The sequence below is a fragment of the Rhamphochromis sp. 'chilingali' genome (genome assembly GCF_963969265.1).
Source record: "Rhamphochromis sp. 'chilingali' genome assembly, chromosome: 12".
NCBI lineage: Eukaryota > Metazoa > Chordata > Actinopteri > Cichliformes > Cichlidae > Rhamphochromis > Rhamphochromis sp. 'chilingali'.
The window spans coordinates 23,503,398-23,529,420 of record NC_137939.1 but is presented as its reverse complement, the minus strand read 5'-3'; the positions used below and the strand labels follow the sequence as shown (position 1 = coordinate 23,529,420).

The 26,023-nt window shown below is 39.0% G+C and overlaps 1 protein-coding gene across 1 annotated transcript; it reads left to right on the top strand.

Annotated features, from left to right (window-relative positions):
• Nucleotides 1-239: 239 nt before the first annotated feature.
• Nucleotides 240-14,002, top strand: LOC308406873 (transcription initiation factor TFIID subunit 4-like). Its single transcript, XM_080898148.1, has 16 exons — nucleotides 240-653; nucleotides 817-1,623; nucleotides 3,392-3,546; nucleotides 4,935-5,054; nucleotides 6,639-6,794; nucleotides 6,924-7,046; nucleotides 7,179-7,268; nucleotides 8,538-8,753; nucleotides 8,915-9,050; nucleotides 9,472-9,586; nucleotides 10,134-10,303; nucleotides 10,399-10,529; nucleotides 10,637-10,762; nucleotides 10,996-11,052; nucleotides 11,157-11,276; nucleotides 11,385-14,002. Exons 1-16 carry the CDS (start codon nucleotides 386-388, stop codon nucleotides 11,550-11,552), a joined length of 2,958 nt encoding a protein of 985 aa, XP_080754274.1. The 5' UTR covers nucleotides 240-385; the 3' UTR covers nucleotides 11,553-14,002.
• The last annotated feature ends 12,021 nt before the right edge of the window (nucleotides 14,003-26,023 follow it).

Here is a 26,023-nt window from a genome sequence, read left to right as displayed (position 1 = left end):
AAGTGCTGATCTGCACTCTCAAAAGTTTACTATCCAGGTAGTTTCACATCACTGTCTGTGAGCACTAGGCGGTTACTGCGGGTGTCCTGGAAAAATAGCATCAACGCAGCCATTTTGGATTGTTCAGAGAGTAAAATAGTGTAATGCAAGCATCTTTGAAATCATGTGATAGTGCATGAGAACTATCTGACAGTTTCTTCGATGTGCTAATGCTCCACAAGGCACAGCTCTGTGAGCGATGTCGCTTATTTCCAACGAAATAGTCCGACTGCGGTGGCACTTTGCACTGCAGCTCGCAACCATTTGTTCCAGGTTTTATTTTTATCCAACAGCCAATCATGAGGCGAGTTAAGGTCGCGTCACGGAGGATGCATCCAATCGGCGCATGCGTCTCACGAACGAGCGTAGCTGGGAAAAGATGGCGGCGGGCTCCGATTTGCTGGGTGATGTTTTCTTGAGCACAGAGGTGGACGAAAAAGTAGTTAGTGACCTAGATGGATCCCTGGAGTCTGAACTAACAGAAACAAGGCGCGATAACACAACCGCTAGGGCCCCGTCTGCAGAAAATCATGGCGGAAACTCAGCTCTAGGTAGTAGTTTAAATGTTCAGGGTAGCAAAATGGGACTTTCACAACAAGAGCTTGCTAAAGCAGGTAAGATAGCTGCGCACTCCGGTTAGCTAACATTAGCTAATTTTGGTCACGTTACTCAGCTGGTTATAGCTTATTTGGCTTCACTTGTCTGTGTCCCGAAACTAAAGCGAATCGGAGAGTTGCTCGACACTCCCCTTGTTTTCATGTGTTTCCGCTGCTGCAGGGACAGGAGCGCAAGGAGGTGTCAGTAACAGTACGGGGTCCCTGGGTTCAAGCATGGATGGGGCAGCAGGGATCACATCGACGGCAGGACCGAGTGTGACAGCCACTCAGAGTCAGTCCAAGTCGGACGCAGCCAGTGGAGTTGTTATGGTTACACTAGATGCAACAGCTGGCGCTGGCAGACCTGGAGCGACCGATGCGCAAACTCTGAATGGAGGTGCCGTGGTGATGAACTGTCAAATAACCGCAGGCGGACCCGCTGACAGCAACAACTCGCAGCCCGGTGCTGTCACACTCCTCAACAACGGACCTGTGAGCAAACCAAGCGCAGCAGGTCTGCCTGGAACACCTAGTACTATTATCCGAGCTACTTTGAACGCGCAAAATGTTGTGACTTCGTCTGTTATCTCGTCCCAGCCTTCTGTGAAAACTGTTCCCACAATCACGCTGGTGAGGCCACCTATGCAAACCTTCATGAACCCTTCACCAAGTACAGGCAGTCCAACCACAGTTTTAACGTCACCGTCTGTCAGTGTTACCAGCACAACTGGCTCTCCTGCTAGCAAAACTGACTGCCCAAAAGTTATCTTGCCTACTGGTGCCCACGTCGTGGCTTCAGTTGTTGCTACAGGGACGACAGCGACAGTGAGGAGTCCGACTGTTTTGCAGGGCTTGAGGACTTCAGTACCTTCAACAGTTGCTGCAACTCCCGGTGGAATACGAACTATTGTTCCACAGGTGTTAGCTCCTCGACTCGCTCAGCCTCAACAAAACGCCCCAAATATCCAAAACATTCAGCTGCCTCCAGGTAATTGAGTTGTAAAGTCTGAGAGCATGTGGAAGATTAATATTATTATTATTATTATTATTATTATTATTATTATTATTATTATTATTATTAACTTTAACGGTTTCCCGAGATGCCTTTGCAGGCAATAGATGATTTGAAACACATTGTAGTAGCTTAGTAGCAACTTTAGAGGTGGCCAGGGTTCTGTAGCAGATTAAAAGCAGGACTCAGTGGAACTCAGCCAACACATTCTTCATATAGTTTATCAATGTAGCTGTCCATTCCAGTCTATTGATTCTTTTTAGTTTGTCTTGTCTGAGACGATTACATCCTATTATAATAGCACCAGCTGGATAAAATATACAGGATATCTCTCAAGCATTATGTGTGTTTGGATGCATGTGTTAAAATGTATTGATGCATGCTCAATAATGCATGTAAGGAAGTCCCAGAAAGTTGATTCCCTCTATCTGGATGCACTGTTTTCAGTGGGAGAAATATTTCATCACTTATCCAAGTGACTGACTGATAAAGTCACTTGAATGCATAATGAAACATTTCTCCGACTGATAATGCCACGTTCAAATGAACTGAATCAACTTTCTGGGATGCATGTGTTGAGTATGCAAAGTCTTCAGGTTAGCATTTTTGTCTCAGTTGTGAACTGTTATTTCAGGGTTTTGTAAAAGTGCAGTGATTCTATTTTATGCTCAGTATAGCATAAAATAAAGAATTATTATATTAGAAAATGAATCCAGATCAAATACAGATACTAAATCAAATACAAATACTAAAACAAACAACATCATTTTTGACAAATGCATCTATTTGCAATTTAGAATGGAAAATCCCCTTTGTGGCCTCCCTGTAGGATATAGTTCTTTGTTGTAGGCCACTGTATTAATGGCAGATTTCTTCCATGGCAGATTTAATTGCCCCTTGGGGATAAATAAAGTCTTCTGATTCTGATTCCAAGGTATTCCCACTTTGTAGCCTTGATGAAACAGCTCTGGCCATTTATTTGGCCAGTCTTAGAATGTCTGTGTTATTATTATGTAGTAGAGTCATGTTGTCACCTCTTTAACAGACACTGTTGACATAAGGGTGTGGTGCATAGTATTACACTGCCATACAATAAAAATAAATTGGTGGCAAGAAGACATGTTATTTTGAGCAGAAACAAGAATGTTTTTAGCTTTTTGCATGGTGGATTGTGACTTGAACTTTTTTTTTTTTATTTATGCTGCCATATAGACCCTGACTGATAATGTTTTTTTCTGGTAATATCAATTTTTTATAAATATAAAATTCCAATAATAATAAATATGGGTATACTGGCATACGTATTTAAGCATTTAAGAGTTATGTTGAGACAGGAAAATGGTGGGGTAATTGTTTATTAACTTTACTATTAGTTCTATTTACTTTGAAGACGCTGCTCATCCCTGCATCACTGCTCTGCTCTTTTGCAGACAGAGTTTTGTAAAGACTGAAATGGGGCTGTTCTTCTGTATAAACTATTCCTTTATTGCCCCAAGTCTCTCTCTCCTGCATTATACTCCTAACAAAATAAATGTTTTAATATTGTCACATATATCAGTCAGACTCTGCTAACATGCTTGTGGCTCATTTTGGTTTGACAAGTTGCTGAGTGGCTTAGGACTAAATAGGGCTCACTATTGATGCATACATGCGTGCATACATCCTTTTTTTTTTGGTGACTCATTGGGACAGGAAGATAATGACCTTTTAATATTTTAACTCCTTGGATATTTGGCACGTACAGGAATGGTCTTGGTTCGCAGTGAGAGTGGGCAACTGCTGATGATTCCCCAGCAGGCTTTGGCTCAAATGCAAGCTCAGTCGCAGTCACAAAGCGCCATGACTCCACGACCTCCAGCTCCCACAAGCACTCCACCTGTCCAGATCACATCCCTACAGGTACAGATCTGCTAGATACAGTCAAACGCAGAAAATATGACTCAGATACCTGTACAGTTCTGTAAACCTTCTGTAACAGTTGGTTCTCAGACTTTTTCTCAGAACCCAAAAAAGGTAATTCCTCCCAATTCACATTTGATTTATTAGTCTTTAACAGTAAAAGAGTACAAGTGACTTTTTACTGAAATAAAGTTCAGTCTGGCAAAACCAGTAAACTTGTTTATATTCCCAACATCAGTTATATTAATTCAAATTAGTTGTCTTTTATTGATTTTTTTTTTCTTCTCTGGTCATCCACATCCCATCTACAGTGACTCATAGACATATTCAATGCTGTCTATACCAGTAACATTAACATATCATTTTTAAAGCTACATATACATAAATATGTTCCTTTTTATCTGGTTTTCACAGTGATAACTTATGCTAAACACATAACCTGGTTGGAAGCAGGTCGTGCTCAGGGTTTTTAATTTAAAGTCACCTGTAAATTGTCACATTTTCACTGAATTTTCACTAAAGTGATTTTCAGTCCCCTTATCAGGCTTTGGGACAGTACCATTTAATGTTTAAATGTGTCCAGTTGAAAGTTTCAGAGCTCTAACATGCAGCCGTCATTTTAGAACTAAGCAGGACTGAGAGTGCACTCGGCATTAAAATGATTAACTCAAATAGAAATGTTTATTTTACACCTCAGTGCGCTAAATCCCGAGATTAATAATTTTCTGCTGTATTAATTTCCTATCTTACTTGTAACGGGGTTGCATTTTCCTTTCTTTTATATTGCATGTTAAATTTTTATGCTCTTTATAGATTTTTATCACCGTTTTATCGTCATCTGATCGAAGTAGGCGGCACTCGTGATGCGTAAAATGCCCCCTTTTTTTGTTAGCGTCCACAGAGCCTGAGGCAGAAAGCCTGCGTTAACACTGGAAGTAGATAACCACTGAAGTGATACCCATTCACTTCTAGCAGGGGTTTTAGTTTTTGACATGCCAGGTAATGCAAAGAAAGCTGTGCTGAACTTCTTTCACATTACACCTCTCTTGTAACTTCAAAGTAAGGATAAACTTAATCACTATTTTACTTTCTGTTTATAATTGAGTTTTGGTTACTGCTTCAACATAAATACTGTGCCTCTGCTTGGTAAACATTTACAAAACAAGTATTTCTGATTTAATTTTCGTTCCACAGAGTAACTGTTGCATCCAACTTAAAAACATATACTATATACTACTACTACTACTAATATGTAACTTTTTGAATATTTTCTGATTTTTGTTATTTATTAATTTATTTTTTATTAAGCAATATAGCATGTGTCCGAAAAACCCCTGCTGCTCCACTGTCTGCCAAAAGCGTAACATCTTCTTTTATATGTCCTGCAGGCACCAGGTGCACCACTGCTGGCTCGTCCTGTTACTCCCACCACCATTATTAAACAGTGTTCCACAGTTCAGACCACTGTGACAGCTACCACCGCACTACAGAGGCCTCCTGTTCTGCAGGTAAACTCTTACTATATTTAAATCAAATGATTCATTTCCATAACACCAAGTGTAACCCATAGGCTCAGTTTGCATTTTCCCCCTATGCTTTTGCGGATTACCTGGGGAAGCTCTGTTTTTTCACACTATCCCTAATGGGTTAAGTCAAACATCCTGGCCTGGTTTGAACCCAGGCATTGCATACTCTTGTCCAGAGCGAAGCTGTGTAAAACATTATTAAAATAGGAATAGAATCACCTGTAAATCAAATGATCAAATTTCAAAAAGTTTTTTTTTTTTAGAAAAATTTATAGATCTGAGACCCTACAATAGACTAAAACCAAGGGAAAAAGTATCTTAAAAAGTTGTCTTAAATTGCCCCTGTAGATGCACTTATGAACTGTAGTTTTTAAAGCTTTTCCAATCTCATGCTCATGTGATTTTTCACTACAGAATCATCTCTGTTTTTAATGTAGGTCTGCCTAACAGCCCAAACATAACATCTATTCAGTGCTGGATTTTGGCCTCATTCCTTGTGTGCAGAGATTTTTCCAAATTCTCTGAACCTTGAATGGTTTCATGTAATTTTGGTCGTAAACTCCTGTGTAGTTTTTGAATCATTCCCAATTTGTTTTTAACATTTCCTACATATAGCCATACCCAGGCATCTTTTCAATCATCTTTAACATTAAGAATAATTTAAAGGGTTTTTTTTGTTTTTTTTTAGGAAAAAACAAACAAATCTTATTATCATTGTTTCTCATACCCCCTTGTGACCTGGATTAAAACCACTACTCTCTCATCTTCCACATCTGGACAAGTGGTCCTCACTATGATCTCGGTCACATCCTGTTTCCATTAATCTCACACAGTTGACCCAAATTAGTCTAACTCATGCTGCTACTTACATGACATTTGCTTCAGTTAGAATTGTCAGCGGTGTGTCTGAAGTGTCTGCAGAGTGTTGTTGTTATTTGAAATGAATTACACTTCATAATTTTTCTATTTGTCAGGGAATGTGTGCCTGTTACTGTACACCTGCTGAGAACAGCTGTGCAGAAGGTTCTTGGTATATGAGAATATTAAAGTAAGACTCTTATTACTGTTGCTCAAGTAAAAGCTGAATGTATCCTCCATGAACTCGTTAGGACTGATTTCCTACTGTGAGATGGTTTTTAAAAAAACAAGCACAGAATCTGTTTCATAGATTATATGGTCAATTTTTCTGCCAAACGGTCTAACTGTGGCGTGAAAGGATGGGATTTTGCAACAAGGTCAACACAGTTGTTTTCAGTTCCTCTCTGGCTGGCTTGTTTGCTCACTTTTAAAAACATTGCTGCTTCTATTCATCTTTTATGTCCTTATTGCCATGGAAATTCCTTAAATATATTTTTGCTAAACCTTGTTAGTTTTTTTTTCCAGATCATGCTTTTAAAGTAAGCTCTAAAGCGTTTGTGTATATAAAAAGTAAAATTCATAGAACACCAGTGTTATGTGAAAAAAAGGAAATGCACTGTTCAACAGGCCTGCTCGTGTTAAAGCTGTTTCTGACCTCATCATTTTTCTTGGGTCTAATTTCAAGTGCATATTCACTGACACATACAGAACACCATCATGCTGGGAGGAGTTGCTACCACCGCAGGACAGCCGCTAGGAACCGCCACCACAGTGCAGCCCGGATCCGCCTCCACAGCAGTAGCACAGAGGGTGGGGCCCGTTGGAGCTACTGCAACCCCTGTCACTCCAACACCTGTCACAGCTGTAAGAGAGAATTGCTAACCATGATTGATGAACAGCAAAAAAATACCTTTTTCCCTACACCCTATTTAATGGTTTTTTTTTCATGTATTATGTAAATATTTGAGAGAAAATATTTGTGTGTGCTTGCAGGAGACGCTGGAGAATGTGAAAAAATGTAGAAATTTTCTGTCGACACTGATCAAGCTGGCATCCAGCGGGAAACAGTCGTCTGAGACCACAGCTAATGTTAAGGAGCTCGTCAAGAACCTACTGGTACTTCTCTCTCCCTCTTACCTTCTCTGGGTTGACACTTAATCTTTCTCCTGGTGAAATTCCTTCAAAGTTTATTTATGTATGATGTATTCTCATCCATCATGTTTTTTTTTTCTTTTTTCCTTGTAACAGGAAGCAAAGATAGAGCCAGAAGATTTTACCAGTAGGTTATACCAGGAGCTCAACTCATCACCGCAGCCATACCTTGTACCTTTTCTCAAGGTGAGATTAGTGACACACCTGCAGACAAAACCAAAGTTATTACATTGTTCTGTAACTTTGGGACTTACAGTTGAGCACTGTATTACTCACAAACTTAAAAGCCATCAAGACTCTTGTCTTTGATTAGAGAATTTTCTCACATTATTGCACATCTTGTCCATTGGGTATGTTTAGGATCTGCCCACAGATTTTCAATAATGGTTCTGAGGCATGCTTAGGATCACTGCAGCATTTTTGCTTAAATTGATTAATATTTCATGGAAACCTTATTTCTAGCCTCAAAGCAGAATATTTTCCCCCTTAACAGTTTACTCAGTGTTGTCAATTGTTATCATGTGATTTTGGGCTGAAAGCTGATAATGTAGATGCTCCACAATATAAAGGTAAGCTCCTTTGTGGTCACATGGGACTTTAATTTGCATTCCTGCCAAACAAATGCAACTTTATCTGAAGGTTGTGTTGGTCTTCACCTTGACCAATTTTTTAACAGCATTTTGGAAAGTAAAATTTGCAAGCCATCTTTTACCTGTTTTGTAGGCAGCAGTTAACGCTAATCCTAAAATTCACTGTATCAAAAAGAAGCCAGTGGTTGGTGACTTCTACTGCTAGGTGTGCATTCGCACACATGTACCCACTCCATGACAGAGATTAGAGTGCAGGTGAGCGGAGGATTTGCAGCCTTAATCAGGACCAGGCCAAAAGCTATAGCAATTTGTCACACATGGACTTAAATGCTACTGAAAAACTAGAGGAAATATCTGCTCTGCTGGCTGACATGGTGATGTAGTAGCCAGACAGGTAGCTTTAAAAATCTAGAAAGGATGGGGCAAATTTATTCTCTCTGCATTTCTCTTTCATAATCAAATCAATAAAGCTATTTCATAATATTTAAAAATCTGTAAAGCATGTTGTTTCATATAGCTTCTGCAATAGTTTCTTGTTGAAAAGTCAAAGAACAGAAATGAAAAAGAAAAAAACTTTTCTGAACTCCACTTACATAATGAACTTCACTTACATCATAAACTAAATTCTATGCACTGCAGTTTCTTTAGAGTACTATGTGATGTGTAGAAATGATAGAAATGTAATCATTTATCACTAAGAGCTGCTTCTGTTAGATTTCTTTCTATTATATTCTTTACTTATCCAGGTAAAAGCCTCTCTTTTTAAAGAGTACTCTGGCCAAGACCCCAGCACAATAACCACAACTAACTGACTCATTCACATTATGAACTGAATACATACACACTTCATTCATTCTGACTGTAGAGAAGTCTTCCAGCGCTGCGCCAGATGACCCCAGATTCAGAGGCCTTCATCCAACAAAGCCTGCTGCCTCAGCCTGCAGCCGCAGCCTCCACAGCACTCACTGCTGTGGTGCTGCGACCTCCTCTCTCCACCACCATCACTACAACCACCAGCCCTGCCACAACCAAAACCACAGTTATCAGCCTTACACAGACGCCTCACAGTAAACCGGGACTGGTAATGTTTTTTTTTTTTTTTTGCTATTACCTGTATCGGAATATATTGATGAACATGTATGAACAAGTGGATGCTTCTGAATATATGCCTGTCTCTACTTCTTTCATTTGTGTGCTTTCTTTTAGGTTTCTCATTCTTAGTCTTTTTCTGAATGTGCACAGATAGTACCCCAGCAACAGGGGACCATTGTGAGGCCACCGGTGACGCTGGCTCAGTCTGCCGTGGTAACACTGAGAGGACAAACTCACAGTCGCATCATCGTGGGCCAGCCACAGGTTATCAAACAGCTACAAACAAGTGGGTCATATTAATATTTGTTTAATGCTTAACTGATATTTATTACTGATCAATGTACAGTTAGTTTCAATGTTCAGTCTCAGTGTTGTATTTCATTACTTTAGTACCTCATACAGTTTCAAATGGATATCCATGAAAACATCCCCATGGTCCACTAATGCAATAGCATCACTAAAATCCACTAAATTGCAGCTGTTACGCTTGAGTTTAGCTTCTGTCTTTAATGCATTTAACACGTCTATGGAAGTGCTACCACCTTGTGGCTACTGTTTGTAATTGCAAGACACAAAGTCCAAGAATACAAGAGTCAAGTGTATATTCAAATTCTACTGCGTGCTCTAATAGTTTTAGGTGCAGCTGCCTTTCATTAGTCTAAATTCACTACAGAAAACTTGTTTTTGCTCCTGTTTATGATTTTTAGTACCAGCAGTGAAGCAGACATTGGCTCCAGCACCCAAAGGAATACAAGCTTTCAGTCAGCCTTCCTTCGGTGCAGCTCAGAAGAACAAGCTGAAGGAAGGAGGAGGCACTTTCAGGTACGAGAGACCAAAAAAAAAAAAAGAAATCCAACTCACTGTTAAATACCAGTATCTGTATATGCGTTCACAGAGAATTAAGTATCCATAGAAACTTACGTGATGTCATAACTTTTTATGTGCCAACCGTAAGATAAATTAATGCAGTTTATTGCTGTTGTTACTTTTATCTTAAAGTTTACCTGTCATACTGACTTCCAGCACCATATTTTCAGTCTTGGCCTCTACTAGAGTAGCTTTTCACAATTCAGAACAGAAATTATTTACTTTATTATCCTTTGTGCAGCTCCTTAGTTCATTAACTGTGTTAAACAAGTGCTTCCAATTGGTTGCCTCATGAATAGAAGGTTATAATAACAGGTGATTGGGACCACAGCCAGAGCTGTACACCTGTGATACCCATATTAAGGATAACACCTCTCTTTGTCATCATACAGTGCCAAGTACTCTGTGTGTGTTGTGTTGGTTTTTTTTAATGTTGTATTTATTCTGTATAAATGTGCTTAAGACACAAAAAGTAAGAAAACTGTTTTTGTCTCTTCTCCAGGGACGATGACGATATCAACGATGTGGCCTCAATGGCAGGAGTCAACTTGTCAGAAGAGAGTGCCCGTATCTTAGCAACCAACTCCGAGCTTGTTGGCATGGTGACTCGTTCCTGTAAGGACGAGACCTTCCTTTCCACCTCTTTACTCACCCGGATAGTTCTGGACATTGGTGAGAGACGTACACTGTCGAGAAAATGCACAGCATGTTCCTCACTATGCTGACACCGTCTAAAGCTTTATCCATACTCACTCCTGTTGCGACAGGTAAGAAGTTCAGTGTCAGTGAGTTGGGCACAGATGTGATCAACTACATTTCCCATGCCACACAGCAGCGCCTGCAAGACATACTGGAAAAGGTGTCGCATGTTGCACAGCAGAAGAACTTGACTTTTAAGGTGATAATTGATTGCAATTGTAGAGTAGGGGAGACCCACTCACTACTGTGTTTTAAGATCTCTTGTTTCATTTTCCTGTCTGTCCTCGCTTTTCATGCCAACTCCAGGAAGATGAACAGTATGAGCAGGGGAGCGATGTGCGAACCCAGCTCAAATTCTTTGAGCAGCTGGATCAAATGGAGAAGCAAAGGAAGGAAGAGCAGGAGAGAGAGATCCTCTTGAAAGCTGCCAAGGTAACAGCATTCGAACAAGGACACACGGTATCACTGACAGAAACAATCTTGTATGCATAATTATACAGAGAAGGCAAGTGAGTGCTCTTGGGTCATTGTCATTAATATACATTTTCCCTGCCATCACCAAATGCCAGACATGGAAACTGAGAGAGTGAATGAATAAAACAAGTCATTTAATAAATTCTACATATCCTTTTTGAAATATTAAAATGTCCTCGATATTATTTCAGTCTCGGTCACGGCAAGAAGACCCGGAGCAACTCCGACTGAAACAGAAGGCCAAAGAAGTAAGTATATGCTAAAATAATATCCTGGGTGAATCCTTTCTTTTTGAAGCATTGTTATGAGTTTGCCTGTACGTTGAATGTACGTGTTACTACTTGTATTTCAGATGCAGCAGCAGGAGCTGGCTCAAATCAGGCAGAGAGAAGCCAACCTAACAGCGCTGGCAGCAATCGGCCCAAGGAAAAAGCGGAAAATGGACTCACCGGGTAGAGGTGCCAATGCAGAGGTGAGGTGTGATTAACCCAAAGTAGGAATGTGCTTATTTTGAAGTTTTCTGGATTCACAAAAGCAGTTGATGAAAAATTGAATGTCCTTGCTTTGTTTCACCCTCCAGGGATCAGGGTCGTGTCCCTCTCAGACTGGAGGCTCAGGTGGAACAGGCTCCAGACAGTTTATGCGACAGCGCATCACTAGAGTCAACCTCAGGGACCTGCTCTTCTGTCTGGAGAATGAAAGAGGAACCAGTCACTCACACCTGCTCTATAAAGGCTTCCTCAAATAGCACCCGCATTAAAATGACTAGTTTCACTCAGTGGCATTAAGGAGGCAGAGTGGACCATCGGCTCCGACCCTTCCTGCCGGTACTTCCTTTGATCACCCACTGTTGAATTATGAGGCATCTGTCTGTGGGAGTCATGCTGAAGAGACCTTGGCTTTTAAAAGCCTCTTAAAGAAAAGGACTTTTGTATTTTCAGTGGAGAAATGGAGCAAATATTGGAACTTGGCCCTGAATTCAGTGCGCCTCTCAGCTCTGCAGTTACAACCAACCACACTCGATGAAGATGCACTGCCTCACAAAAGAACAATGTCTTTACCAAACCGAACACTTCAGATTTAAAACGTGTGTCAGTGGCGTCTGTGCTGTAGCAGCAAATCTCTTTGAAGTGCTTGGCAGACACTCTTGTTTATTTAAGTCGTTAACAGAGATTTTAATTTATCGTACATTTATACTATATTTTAGCAATGCCTGTGGATCGTTTTACAGAGATTAATCTTAACCGGTCTTATCATCTGCTGAGTTGCCTTCTTAACAGTTTAAGCCATATGGATTAGAATGTGTTGATCAAGGAATTTTATATATCCAACACTTCTCTCCAGATTTGTAGAATGAGAGGATTTTTTAGGGATACAGTTGTTGTTGTTGGTTGGCTGTTGTTTTGTTTTGTTTTATTTCTTTTTTATCTTTGTCTGTGATTGGAATCAATGATATTTTATGTGTCATGTATTGTGTGCAGTGTAGAGGTGGTATTAGAGCTCACTGTCATAGGATTTCTGATTTATGGTGAGAGTTCTTGCACAAATTTTGAAGTCTTTTTAATTAGGGTCTTGTATTTTCTACAGAGAATTTAAATACTTTATGTCGCTCGTCAGTAATTAAAAGCAACTAGGTAAGATGTACTCATAAGGTATCGTGACTCCACCCTTTACCTGTCAGCTTTACCTGACTTAAATTTGTGCCATCTCCTTTTAAACCTCTGGAGCGCTCCACCACATACAAGCCTAGAGATCGGTTGGCAACCATCTGGTAATCGCCAGTCAGAAGGGGGAAATGCGCATTTTTCCAACCAGTTGCAAGTACTTACTGTAGGTTGCTGGCAACTACTGTGAAATAAATTTCTTATGGTCCATTCAGGCAGCAGTTAGGCTGGTCAGTGACCCTTGGTAACCACTTGTTGCCAGGGAAAAGGATGTATTCTGCCAATGATTGGTGAATGTTTGCTCGTGGTTGTTGCTGTTTCTAATGTGAAGTTGGTTCCCTAGAAGTATATGGTGCTGCACTGAACATCTCCTTGCAGTTGCTAGCAGGTTGCCACCGTCATCTGTAGTTTGTCTGAACAACAGAATGTGACTTCTGTTGCACTTGTGCATGTAGAAATGATAAACAAAGCGTACTGAGGGTATACGCTGTTATTGATGGAGCTGCAAAACTTTGACTGCAACTGTTTAGTACTGAGATTTCCTTTCCCATCTCCAGCTGCTAGTAGCGTTAATACATTTCTTCACTGATGTCAGTACGACATTTACGTCAAGGACTGAATCACAGTGAAAATCCTCTCCAAAGAAATTGTTATTCATCACAGTGTGATTGCAGTCATCGGTGTAAACTTTTAGCGGCAGATTTTCTGCAGTGGAAGCGAGCTCACGGTCCACATATTTAGAAGAGCAGAGAAAAATGAAAAATTTAAATTCTGAAAACAAAAATGGTAATTTTACTCCTTTTCTTGAAAATTGTCGCAAATAAATAAGCCGGTTTTTGTTTGTTTTTGTTTTTTATGATGCCTTTATTTAATATCACCCACAGAACTAAAGACTTACTAAGTAAGACTAGGTTGTTATGATTTTGGAAATGAAATGGCTCTTAATAATTTAACATAGCCAGGTTGGGGGGATTTTTACTGTAATGTGATTTTTAAAGTCAATTTTAAAATCGATTCTAAGATCATTACTAATTTCAGCGATTTAAGTGAATTACATTTTTTTCAATAAGTTGAATGTCCACACTTTTTTTTATTTATGAATGATAGAGGTTATTTTGGGTAAACGTGGAATGCAGAGCAACAACTGCACTTTGACAGATCAGTTTTCTAAAACTAATCAATCAAATGAACATACCTTCTATAAATTGTTTATATTTTTGTGCACATACTAATTTTTGTCTTTATACCTTTAGCATTTTATGACAAGATGTTTATCAGCAAGTTTTATTACTGTATATACTTAAGTTGCTCTTTGTAGATTTACTTGACAATTTTGAATTACGAAAAAATGTCTTATTTTTCTTGTACAATTATGTGACAAAAGGAGACAAAAATATTATGCTTTCTTGCCAATATCTTGTAAAATTTGCACAGGTACTTGTTTATATGTAAATAGAGGATTTTCAAACAAAAAGGTTTTTAATTGCTATTTTATAATGGATTGAGAGAAAAAGTTCTCCAAATAAAACATAAACAACTATTTCTGTCTTAATGGTCTTAATTTCTGACAGGTTCACAATGTGGAATTGGAATTCAGACATTTTCAGTCCCATTACCAAAGAGGCATAAAATCAAGCCCCTATCCAAATTTGAAAACATTAGCAACCCTCTGCTGATTCAAGACTGCAGACTTCCAAATCTTCTCTGGCATTAACGTCAGCACAAACACTGGTGCTGGGAGCTTCGTGGTCAAGTCCTAATGAAGTTAGAAGGTGGACTGTTTCATGGTCTGATTGTAATTCATAATATTGATTTGACAAACTACATTATGTCTTGTCCAATCATAACATCTGAATTTTCCATCTCTTCTGGGTGTGAAAGTGTACAGCTCATAGTAAATAGCTTTCAAACTATTCAGATGCATCAAAGAAGTAGACCATGAAGTAGAAATTATAAAATACGTGCTCAACTCAGGGATCTTTTATATTTCTAAAATGATTCCTCACAGTGCTTTTTGTTCATGCTTTTCAATAGGTAGGAAAATGTCCTCTCAGAAAAAGACAAATGTGATGTAAAAGGATAACATGCCTTTAGTGGTTTCTCTCTTTCCACGTTAAAAAAATTCTAATATTCTGCACCCATTAGGCACAAGAATGACGAGTCCTGGTCCACAAAATCACATAAATAGAAGCCTGTTACAGTAGAACACTAAGAATTAATTTCCCCTCCAACCTTGAAATGTTATCAAAAGATGTTTTGCTCAGAATAAAACTTCAACTTTTAATCTCCCAACCTCTTGCTGACTTCTTTAAAGAACTACAGTAAAGGTAATGCCAGTCTTTAGATTAAGTTAAGACCAGAAGTCATGAAGAGGTTTAGGTTTAGTGATCCATCACTGTAATCTTATTTTTCAGTCAAAAATGTCTATTCATTCACCACAACAGGAAAACTAAAGAAGAGTTTTGTTACATCAGGCAAACTTTGAAGTGATACAGTACAGTTTACACAGCTTTGGCACTTGAAGTTACATGCTACACTATTTCACTGTGATGTACCTTCATATAAAAAAAGCTTCAACATTTTTCTTGACTCCTTTTTTATTTCACATAAATAGATGTGCGAAAAAAAGGAAAATGTCTTCTTTTTATGTTGCTTGGTTGCAGCCATCTTTTATTTACAGTCCACAGTCCTGAAGCTGTCCTTGTGTATTGAGGACCTAGAGCAGATGTGGGGAATAATTAAACCCAAGGGGCCACATGGAAAACTGGTATTGTTGTGGAAGTCCATACCATTTAGCTCATAAAGAGATAAAAGGAATACAAAGTGGAGTTCATCTTACTTAAGTAGCCCCTTGGGAAAAGTAATTGTAATAATGCTTTTCATGAATTAATGATTTATTGGACAATAATATTATGCAATAGTCAATTCATTTACAAACATTACTTTATTAATGTCTAAACAAATATAATAAATTATCTAAAAATTTCTTTGTAAAAAAATTCATTATTTGATATTTTAACAAAAACAATAATAATTTCCAAAATGAACTGTTTATCAATAAAAATGACATATAGAAATAACATGAAACATTTAATAAAAACCCTTTTTTTTAAAAAATAAATAAATAAAGAGCTAAATAAGTAATTACACTAATTAAAATCTATTTTAAAAAAGAAAAGAAAATGGATTCACAAACTGATTTACATTTTTCGCCCCTTAAAATTCTGTTTACCGTTCTCTTTCGTACATCCATTTCCTCACTTTATGGCACTTTATTAAGCCAGGACACTGTTTCTTTTCTTACTTTAATGCCTCAGCATTCCTTTTTCTTTTTAGCAAGTAGCAGTGAAGAGAGCAGATACAAGCTGTAGCCGAGGTGCAGCGCAGAGCTCCACAGGAGGGCACTGGTGCACCACATTAGAACTGAGATCTCTGACAGCTGCAGAACCTGAGAATTTGTTTGATCGCTAATTAAATATATATCTTTTATCACCACATGTTACTTAAAAAATAAATAAATGAAAGAGACTCTTACCCATCAAAACAGGAAGTTGGGAATGCGTTTCTGTGTAACATTGGTCTGTAAGGATAACAGCTGTATTATCATTGTATACAAGCACTGACTTCATAACTTTAGCTGTTTAGAAGATCTAAGGATATTTATACACAAAAACACACACTCGCACACAGATGGACATTTCCGTAGAAGGATCATACCAAAGCACTTCCCCGTATTCCTTCAGATTTGGTGGATTTGAGGCTTACAGAGTTGTTTGTTCTGTTCCCTCTGCAGACAAGGTATCTCATGCCTGTAGGTGTCCAAACCATGGTCTTTGTTGTATTGATATCCAGGCATAGGCAGACTTCTAAGTCTTCTCCAATATGAGTTGTCAGGCTATATTTGCTTATGTTACTCTGGGACACCAAACTCAATTCCACTGCCTTGTTTGATTTTGCATAATGAGAGGCTGCTGGCTGCTCACAGGATAATGTCTTTGACTGACAGTTATGAAGATGAGCGAATATATTTCACATATTTTGATATATTCTAGAAGTGCAGTATACATACTTAAAAATGTGGTGAGCAGGGCTCCTTTGATCCCCAGTAGAACTTGCTTGCATATGGTTTAAATATAGTGGACACCTGTCCGAGGTGATTATGCATGACTTTCACATGTACTTTGAAACTTCATCAAGAATGAGCACGTGTGCGTTTCATTGTTAATGTCAGCATGCTAACATACTCATACTGTAATGATGTATTAACATACTAATGTTTAACAGGGTGCCACTTTGCTAATATTTGCTACTTAGCACTTAAAGTAAGGTATAGCCAAGGATGAAGGGGTGACACCAGTTTAGTTTGTAATCAGCTGCAAAGCAAGTTTTGACCTGTTGATGACATGTGGCAAAAAGTCATAAAAGTGCTAAATTTAGGTAACTCTAGTAGGGGCATTAAATTGTGCCTCAAATGTCTCCCTTTTCGTAGTTGGTAAGACAATTTACTTAAAACCACTGATGTGAGCTTTATCGTGAAAGAGGGAATGGGAAAAATATGAGGAATATCCTCGGGGGACAATCAGTTCCAAATTTCATGGGAACCTTTGCAGTGAGCGTTGGACATTTTATTTGTGGCCAAAACAGCAGACAGGCAGACAGGCTCAGTGCTGACACTGCCATTCCTCGAGTCAGACGCTGCGGCTAAACAGCTTCTGTTAAATAAACGGTTTCTTAACATGTATCGTGTTTCTTCAACAAACCTGGAAAATAAATTAAAAGCCACAAGGCTGTGAAAAAAGTATTTCCCCCTCTTTCTGCTTCCCCCCCCTACATATCTGCCCCACTACCGCCAGGTGTGATGGTATGATGTTCTTTTTATAAAATGGTGTGTTAGTTTTATGCCACATGTAACGGGACTCAAACATTCCATAAATTTCAACTTTTGTCTCGTCAGTCCACGGCATACAAGTTATGTGGATCATCAAGATGTTTTTTGGCTACTTTGCCATGGACACTGGGGCAGTCTCTTTTTTGTTGTTGAATTATGAACACTGACTTTAAATGAAACAAGTTAGACCTTTAGATGCTATTCTGGGGTTTTTGTGACCTCCTGGACGAGTCATTGATGCTACTCTTGTAGTAATTCTGGTAGGCCATCCACTCCTGGGAAGGTTCACAACTGCCGCTAGTTTACTCCATTTGTAGATAATGGCTTTCACTGTGGTTCGCTGCAGTCCCAAAGGCTTAAAAATGGCTTTGTAGATAGATAGATGTCAGTGACTATTGTTCCTCCTCTGTTCTTGAGATTGTGGTATGATGTGTTGCGCTGCACCACCTCCTCTGTCACACAGGTTCTATTTAGATGATTTCCTGATTGAACAGGTCTGGCAGTAATCGGACCTGGGTGTGGCCAGTGAATTTGAGTTGCTTTCCAAAAAATGTAGTTAATCACAGTTAATTCATGATTTAACATGGCAGAGCAATTACTTTTTCACGTAAGACCAGTTAGGTTTGGATACCATTTTTCTGCTAATAAATTAGATCATTATACAACTTCCTTTTAAAATTATGTTTGGCGATTGGAAACATGTAAGTGTAACAAATGGGGGGGAAAGAATTGAGGGAAAAAATACTTCTTCACAGCATATCGTCATACGTCTGTATAAGTAAAACTCTGTCACCAAACTTCATCATCAGTAGCAGCAGCCTTTAAAGCTAATTCTTCCTTGTAGTCCTCCCTTGCTGGTCTGCTCAACAGTGTGCTTTCAGAACAATACAAAAAATAAATAAATAAATAACTAGCGTGATGGGCCACTGTTAAACAGCTGGCTACCAACTTTACCACAGGGATCAGAGCAGATAAATAAGCATGCCCCACAGCAACAGTGAAAAACAGCAATATGTGGACCTGCTTAGTTGAAACTCACCATGAGTTAAAAACTCCAACAAGTCTGATGCCAGAGTTTGTTTGTGTTTTCGAGAGGCATTGGGTCTTACAACTGTGAGTTGCTTTTTATTTTGAACCCTGCTCCCATGACTGGAGGAGATGCTGAGGTGTTCAAGCAATAGGAGTAGGAGCTTTTTTATGGGCCTCTAAAACATCAAGACACCAACAATAAAGCAAAATTATAGTTAAAAGGTCTGGAATCAAAGCCTATGTTACTATTATTATTATTATTATTATTAGATTTTAAGTTAAAAGGTCAGAAAATCAAAGGCTATGCAATTTTTATTTATTTCCAGGTTAGGACACGATTCTTGATAACGTTCGGCACAGTGAGCTGAAAAGACTGTTAGAGACATGTCCAACTGACAATCTGTTCAATCTTGGAATAAAATTCAACATTTTTCCCTTTTTTTTGGTTTGGACATCTGATATCTTTTCTTTGTACAATTTTTTAATTAAACATATGGTATAAAAGATTTTCACATTATTGAATTCTGTTATTTATATTTTTCACAGCATCCCAATTGTTGAAAATGGGACTCCACTTAAAGCTACCCGCTGTGTCTATTCTAACACAGCAGTGAAATGTTTTTCCTATGGGGACTAAAAAAGACAAAAGCCTGCAAATATCAAAGATTGGATTTGGATGTTGAATCTATAAACAGATAAATGTCAAGATTACATATTATCTTGCAGAATCGGAAATGCCAGTTCCATTTCTATGTTAATAATTTAGGGGGGGGGGAATCTCGTCTGTCTTGACATTTTCCAGCTGTTAGATCTGAAAGGTTTGGTTTAGGATTATTATCAGAGACATTCAGGTTTTTAAATACTTACACTGTTTACTGCTTTTTTCTTTCTTTCTTTTTTACAGTACAGTGTGTGCGAATGTGTGACTGTGCATGCATGCAAATGCATGTCTATGAATGGCAACACGAGAAAGTTGTTTGTCAGAGGTAATTTTGCTTTCAAGTTTCTCTGCTATCTCAAAGTTATCTTGGAAAAAAGAATTCAAAGAGGTGAAACAAGCAGCAGCCATAATTATCTACTCTAATTGCAGGTGTATGTGCATTGTTTTACAGCACCAATTTATCTGCAGCAGATTTCGACAAATCAGTTTCCACTGCACATATCAAAGTGCTAGCTGAAGACAAGAAAACTGTTATGGCTTCTGTTATGATTTTTCTGACAAAAATAGAATTTAGCATTAGCGTTGAACCTATTAGCATTGAATTGGCTGTTTCCCCTCATGACTGACTGGTTGGAGTGGTTTTGTGGGTCTGGACTAACAGTACCTCAGTGACTTGGCAGCTACATGGGAGGCAAGTTCCAAAATCTAATTTTTCCCCTGAAAGGTCAGGGTGAGCCCGTGCTGGGAAACTTTCCGGCATTAAATCAATCCAGACCTAGACAAGCTCTCATCGCTAACAATAATATTACAACCCTGACTGATAACCATCCTCCCGCGATGCAATTTTCCTATACACTCGATGACATTACTCCTCGCAAAGCAGGCGTGATTATCCTGTGGTTTTTCAGTCATGTCAGTGTTTATATATATATACACCAAGAGAGCTTTGAAAACACACTCAGACCAGTCATCTATCTATCCATACCATTACCTCAGATTCTCCATCAGTGACTTTCATTTCCTCTATGATAGCCCGAGGATGTGGCAGACAGAAGAAGATGCTGGAAGAAGCGAATGGCCCAAGTCTGATTGGATATCCGTCTAATGGCTGCTTTAGTGGACTGCCGGACCACCTCTGGGGACACAGATGGAGCACGCATTGAGTGAAATAGAGATGGCATAGGCAGTCTGTGTTCTGAATCCTCTTTAAGTAATGCATTTACTCCAAATGATCCAACGTGCATAGCTCTGTGTAATAGTGTAATAAGAATAAACAAATAGCCACACCGCATTGACTTTATTGTCTTACATCAATGTTGATTTATTCACAGTTCTGGTGGACTATTGTATGCAGATTGCCTGATGCCCCTGAAGTGAACTCCTCATCTAATCCTTTCAGAGAATGAATGCACCATAGGGGAGGAGTGGGATCTCCAGAGAAATGAGAGCGGGTTCAAACAGTCAAACCACGCAGGGGAAACAATCACGAAAGTTTCCACTCCTTTCCACAAGTCACCGCATCGACAGAATGTAGTCGCTTCACGCTTTCTAAGAACCCGAGATCACACACCATTGGCAGGTGGAGTGTTTTGATTCATTTCAAAGAGGCATCTAAAGGCTGAGATTGAAACTGATAATCTGTCCTCCCGGGTCAGTGAGACCACACCTCGGAGAAAACAGCTGCAGCTGACCGCATTATGGCTGGCGAGGGACGGGGGTAAAGGAGAGAAGCTCTGGGCCCATAGTACTATCTGAAATCAGATTTAGATTCCATTCTTACATTTAAATCATATTATGCTCCACAGCTCCTCACTGAGTAGCTATCTATCACTCACATACACACACTGTCAACACAATCTGACCGCCTGTCAGCACTTACCTACACTCAGGTTCAAAATATGGCCCTGGATGGAGCTGCTGTATTAACTACTGCTGTGGTGTATTTTTTTTTTCTCTGTGCATGCTTTGTTTGAAATTGCATTCACAACACATACACACAAACCCAAATATTTTAATATCCATGGACAGCAGTTATTTGTGCATCCTATGATAAAATCTTCAGATGAAATCCTTTTGTACATCTGCACAATAACATAAAATAAAAACATCCATGTTCAGGAAATTTCTTTATTTTTTTATGAAACAATAAACACTTTGCTTTCATAACTAAAATATGAAGTATTAATCTGAAGATGCTGCACTGGGAATTGGGGAAGTAGCTACACTAGGCTGTCTGAGAAAACCCTCGACAGAAAAAGTGTTTGTATGGTTTTGGTGGGTGTGAAATGCCTTACATTTAAATCCCCTTAGCGCTCGCTTGCTCGGTTGAAAATCTTCTATCTTCTTCATTTCCGCAAAAATAGGGTCTCAAGAGTTTACAGTGTACCTTATTGGGGACTTAGCTAATTGAGTCTCTATCTTCCTTTGGCTTGTTTTATGTTACCACTTAGCTCTTCTAACTAAATTTCTTGATGCTTTGTGTAATCGCTGCCGTCCAGAGCTGGAAGTTTCCAAGTAAAGACTTGTGATCCAAAAGAGATCTATTCCAAATCACTATTCTGCACAAATGAGACAATCTGTAGATAACCAATCCTCTCTACTTCATCATTTCTCCCTGACTGCTTAGCCTACATATCACACCCACATTCCTCCTGCTGTGTTTATGTCTGTTCCTACAGTAAAAGGTCAGCTGTTGATTGGTGTACTGTGTGACCACATAATCGAGGAGGAGGAGGATTTAAGATGCCTCTAAGATGAGACATCGTTTGGCTCGTGGAATAATGTCCAGTATTTCAAAGGTTGAAGCTGACTGCAGCGCATGTTTTTTTTTCCTTCATAAGATGTTTCTTGTGCTGTTGTCAAGGAAAACTAACAATAAAGGTGTTACTTAAAATATATTCATACAGAAACTAATTAGAAATGTCACATTTTGATGTCTTTGTACCCACAAAATAACACCCGCTGAGGTCTGTGGGAATTTGTCTAAAGCTTTTGTTGAGCTAATTGTAAACTACAAATTGCAGTAATAATGCTGAACAGGCAGGTGTTCGACATTTAATCTGAATTCAGAGGAAATGCAGAGTTAAAACAAAGACAAGTGTTCTTTATATTTCCATCACTGAATGTGTCGCAAAGATCTTTTTTAACCCTTAGATGCCCCCTTGGGGTTGTTTTTCTTCAAAATCTTTAAAATGAAAAGTTGTAATATATTCATATTCCAGGTATTCCTCATAAAATGAGTTTGTAACATGAGGCCATTTGCATTTTTATTTATGTTTTCATTAATTAAAAAATATCCAGTTTTTGTATCACTACCCCACTCTTCCACAAGTGGGGTCAAAAATGACCCCAAGCAGTTCCTATGGAATCTTCTATGAAACTTTCATTCTTAGCAACTCTGACTGTCCCACTTACACTTCTGATGGATCAGGAATTAATTTTTACACATTAACATACATGATTTATAGTCAGGGCTGCACATAAGTGGTCCGCAGGTGTGCATTTGCTGTCAAAATAAAAGTATTCCTGGAAATTCTGAGAACACGCGCTTCTTTTGCCGTGGAGGAACACCAAAGTAATTGCTTATGGAGCTTGGTTCTTCGACATCTTTAAGAGTTCTGAAGAAATGTCTGTCCTCCTCCAGAACATTTAATGTACGCAAACGCACGTTCCAACTTCTTATCTGGTGCACGTCTTTTATTTTAACAACGATTGCACACCTGTGGACCACTTATGTGCAGCCCTGTTTATAGTTTTCGGTGCATTTCAAATATTGTCCTTTCTGATGTTTTTTTTCTTTAAATATCTAAAGTAACATGGCTGCTATGAGGCCAGCTGGGATCCCTGTGGCCCTACAAATGATCCAGGATGGATGGGATGAAGAGCCCATCGGAGGCATTGACTCAGAATCTGACATCTAAGATATACAGGACCCAGACTACTGTCCCCCCCCCCCCCCCCTCAGTCAGACACAGAGGAGTCCTCTGATGAGTCCTCTGAAGAGGAAATGGATATTGAGTCTAACACAATGAGCCCCTCTTACTGCTCTAGCCACAATATTCTGAATTAGTCGGCCAGGGCTTGCACCTGGGTTTAGTACTGTCTCCCCAATAGATGCATGGCAGATGTTCATGTCTGATAATATAATGGAAGAGGTGCTGACATGCACAAACATGGAGGCACAAAGAGTAGCCACAGACAGGGGAAAAGAGTGGAAAAATGTAATCAAACATAAGCTCCTGGCCTTCATTTGATTGACCACTCTTGCAGGAAGTGAGAAGAACTGGGATGTACCAGTCGGTGTGTTTTTCGGGAGTCCTCTGCATAACCCATTGTACAAGGCCACTATGTCAATTCAAAGATTTGAAGATATTCACCGTTTCTTGCACTTTGATGACAAGAGGACCAGAGCCTACCGACTGAAAACAAACCACATGGCAGCTTTCTGCTACATATGGGGCCTGTTCCTGGTCAACTGCAGGCAGAAATTCATCCTCAGTGATTGTTTTACAGTGGATGAACAACTTGTGCCTTTCAGAGGGAAGACCCAGCTTCTGCAGTATATGCCGAGCAAGCATACAAAAGTGATACAAGTGATACAAAACTGCAATTTCTTAAAATTAATGAAAAAAATCAATAAAAATGCAAAGTGCCTCATGGCAAAAACATGTTTTATGAGGAATACCTCAAATATGAAAATATTACAACTCTTTGTTTTAAAGATTTTGAAAAATAACAACCGAGTTTATAGCAAAATGCATTGATTTTATTTGGGGTCATTTTTGACCCCACTCGTGGAAGAGTGTAGGTATTGGTAGGTTGTGCATCCAAGGGTTAAAATGATGCCAGTGTGGAAAATAACACATTATTCCATTTTCTGAACTGAATCAGCATCGGCTACTTCACATTGATACTCGTGTATAAAAGGGCTGATTCTCTAGCAACTCCTGACAAGCCAAAAAGACCTAAAGCTAACATAGAGTAAATACTGTAACAGACAGAGGGGGAGTTTGCGCTGATAATACCCATGTGACCAAGTGACTCCTTTAACATCAGCCTCCACAATCTTTTCTTCATTTTATAATGAAAGAAATTAGCGCCTTTTTGTCTTTTCTCGCAGTATAATATTTAAGAGGATTACCTTTTTGTTTCTTTAGAACTTGAATCTAATCGTGACTATAACTTTCTTTGTTTTTTATTTCACTTTGCTCTTTCTTTTTGTACAATCAACAGAAATTTCCACCCTCATTTAAAATCCATCACCATGGGGTCATTTTTTTCATTCACTTTAAGGCAATTAACCTGTACTCTTTTGATTCTAACTACTCTTTTACAGCCACTTAACTGCAACAGTATAAATGCCAAAACTTTATAAATGGCTATTATTGCTCAGGTCTTCTATCTTGAACTCCCTGAATAGCAAAAGGATGACGTCACAGCAAGTAGTTTCTTTCTACTTCATGGGGTTGCAAGAGGTGGTACCACTGGTAAGTCCATAGCAGGGAGGCTTTGAGGTCAGACTATTAAGTTCGTGCACCCGCTATTATCTTAATTTAAAAACGTGAAATAGGCTTTCAGCTACAGTAACATTAAAGACCATCTTTTCTCCGAAAGGAAAGAGGTTGACAAAGTCGAAGCAGCCAAGTGGACGTGCTACCAGCAGACCGTGGCTGTAATTGATGGTCACTTGGCATGCTCTGTGCGCCAGGCGATTTGTAGAATCCATAAAAAGAGATGTTGAGGTAATTATGTTTGTCATGATATATTGAAAGCCGGAATTGGCAACCTAATCAGAATGGCTGACAGCTGCAGCATGCAGATGCTATCAGACCTCTTGTCCATGGTGATAAAATGAAAGCGGGTCATTTTAACAGGTAACAGCTGTTCATTGCTAATTTGTTCAATTTTGCGCAGAGAATATAGGCAACGGTTGATTCTCTGTCCCGAGGGACCTCCTCTCTCCTCCCCTTTTGCCTCCAGTGTGAGCTGAGTAGCGGAAATCCAAGATGAACCGAAGCCACAGGCATGAACGCTAGGGTCTGTGATGATACAGGATGTATCTTTAATTTCACAAAGGACAAATTTCATGCAATTACTGGCAACAGATTTATTTTTGATTGATCAACGGGCTCTTTGTCTTCATGATGCCACGTTGGTAATGCTGTTTCATGGGTTATTACTTCTAAATCATGATCAACTGTGACCATAATAAGGTCTGTGAGAAAGCGGCATCAGTGGAAAACCATTCCAAGTGACAAACAGCAGCTCAGTAAGATATTTCCAGTGCTATCATCAAGGCAAACGGCAGCTTCTTTGAACGTTAGATCAAAAAACTTGACACTTTGTGCATACCTGTGATGCTGTTGGGCGCTTGATGGCTTTCTAATCTAATTTCTAATGGAAAATCCCCTGCAGTGCTGCTCAGGAAATTAATATTTCAATCATAACGGTTGTTGTTCGGCCATTTAGGATTTGTTAGTTCACCAAAGCCTTTAGTGAGTCCATTATTTCCGTAGCTTAGTGGGTTATCAGCCATCGTGGTTAGGGCACCATATAAATTCATTATCACAAGATAGCATGAATAGCGTGTGAAAAATTTAATTCACCTACGTGACGTGACAAAACTTGACTGCTGATGTTTCTGTCTGGTTATTTTTATGTGATAAACTGTAATCAAAAGGAAATAAAGAAATGATCTGTTTTGCAAGTATCTGTATGACTTTGCATTATTTCTGTGTTCCAGTCCTTTTCTGGCTTATGCCACATCATTTACGTTTTTTGCTGTGTTCTTGGCCTCTCTTGAAGATTATATTTTTTTAATCTCGGTGACCCTTTTAACCTGGTTAAATAAAGGATATATAAAAGTCACTTTGCCAAAAACTGATTGCAGCTTCTACCTTGTGACAGGAAGCTAAAAATGACTTGATATCATTCATAAGAGATATGTTTGACTGATTATAGGCCGCCAACAAGTCATT

Excerpts from the sequence above, each read along its gene's own strand:
- LOC308406873 (XM_080898148.1), top strand. The coding sequence starts at position 386 with ATGCGTCTCACGAACGAGCGTAGCTGGGAAAAGATGGCGGCGGGCTCC. Across the intron at positions 10,304-10,398 it reads CCGGATAGTTCTGGACATTG|GTAAGAAGTTCAGTGTCAGT; the intron begins GTGAGAGACGTA and ends CTGTTGCGACAG. Across the intron at positions 10,530-10,636 it reads AGAAGAACTTGACTTTTAAG|GAAGATGAACAGTATGAGCA; the intron begins GTGATAATTGAT and ends TGCCAACTCCAG.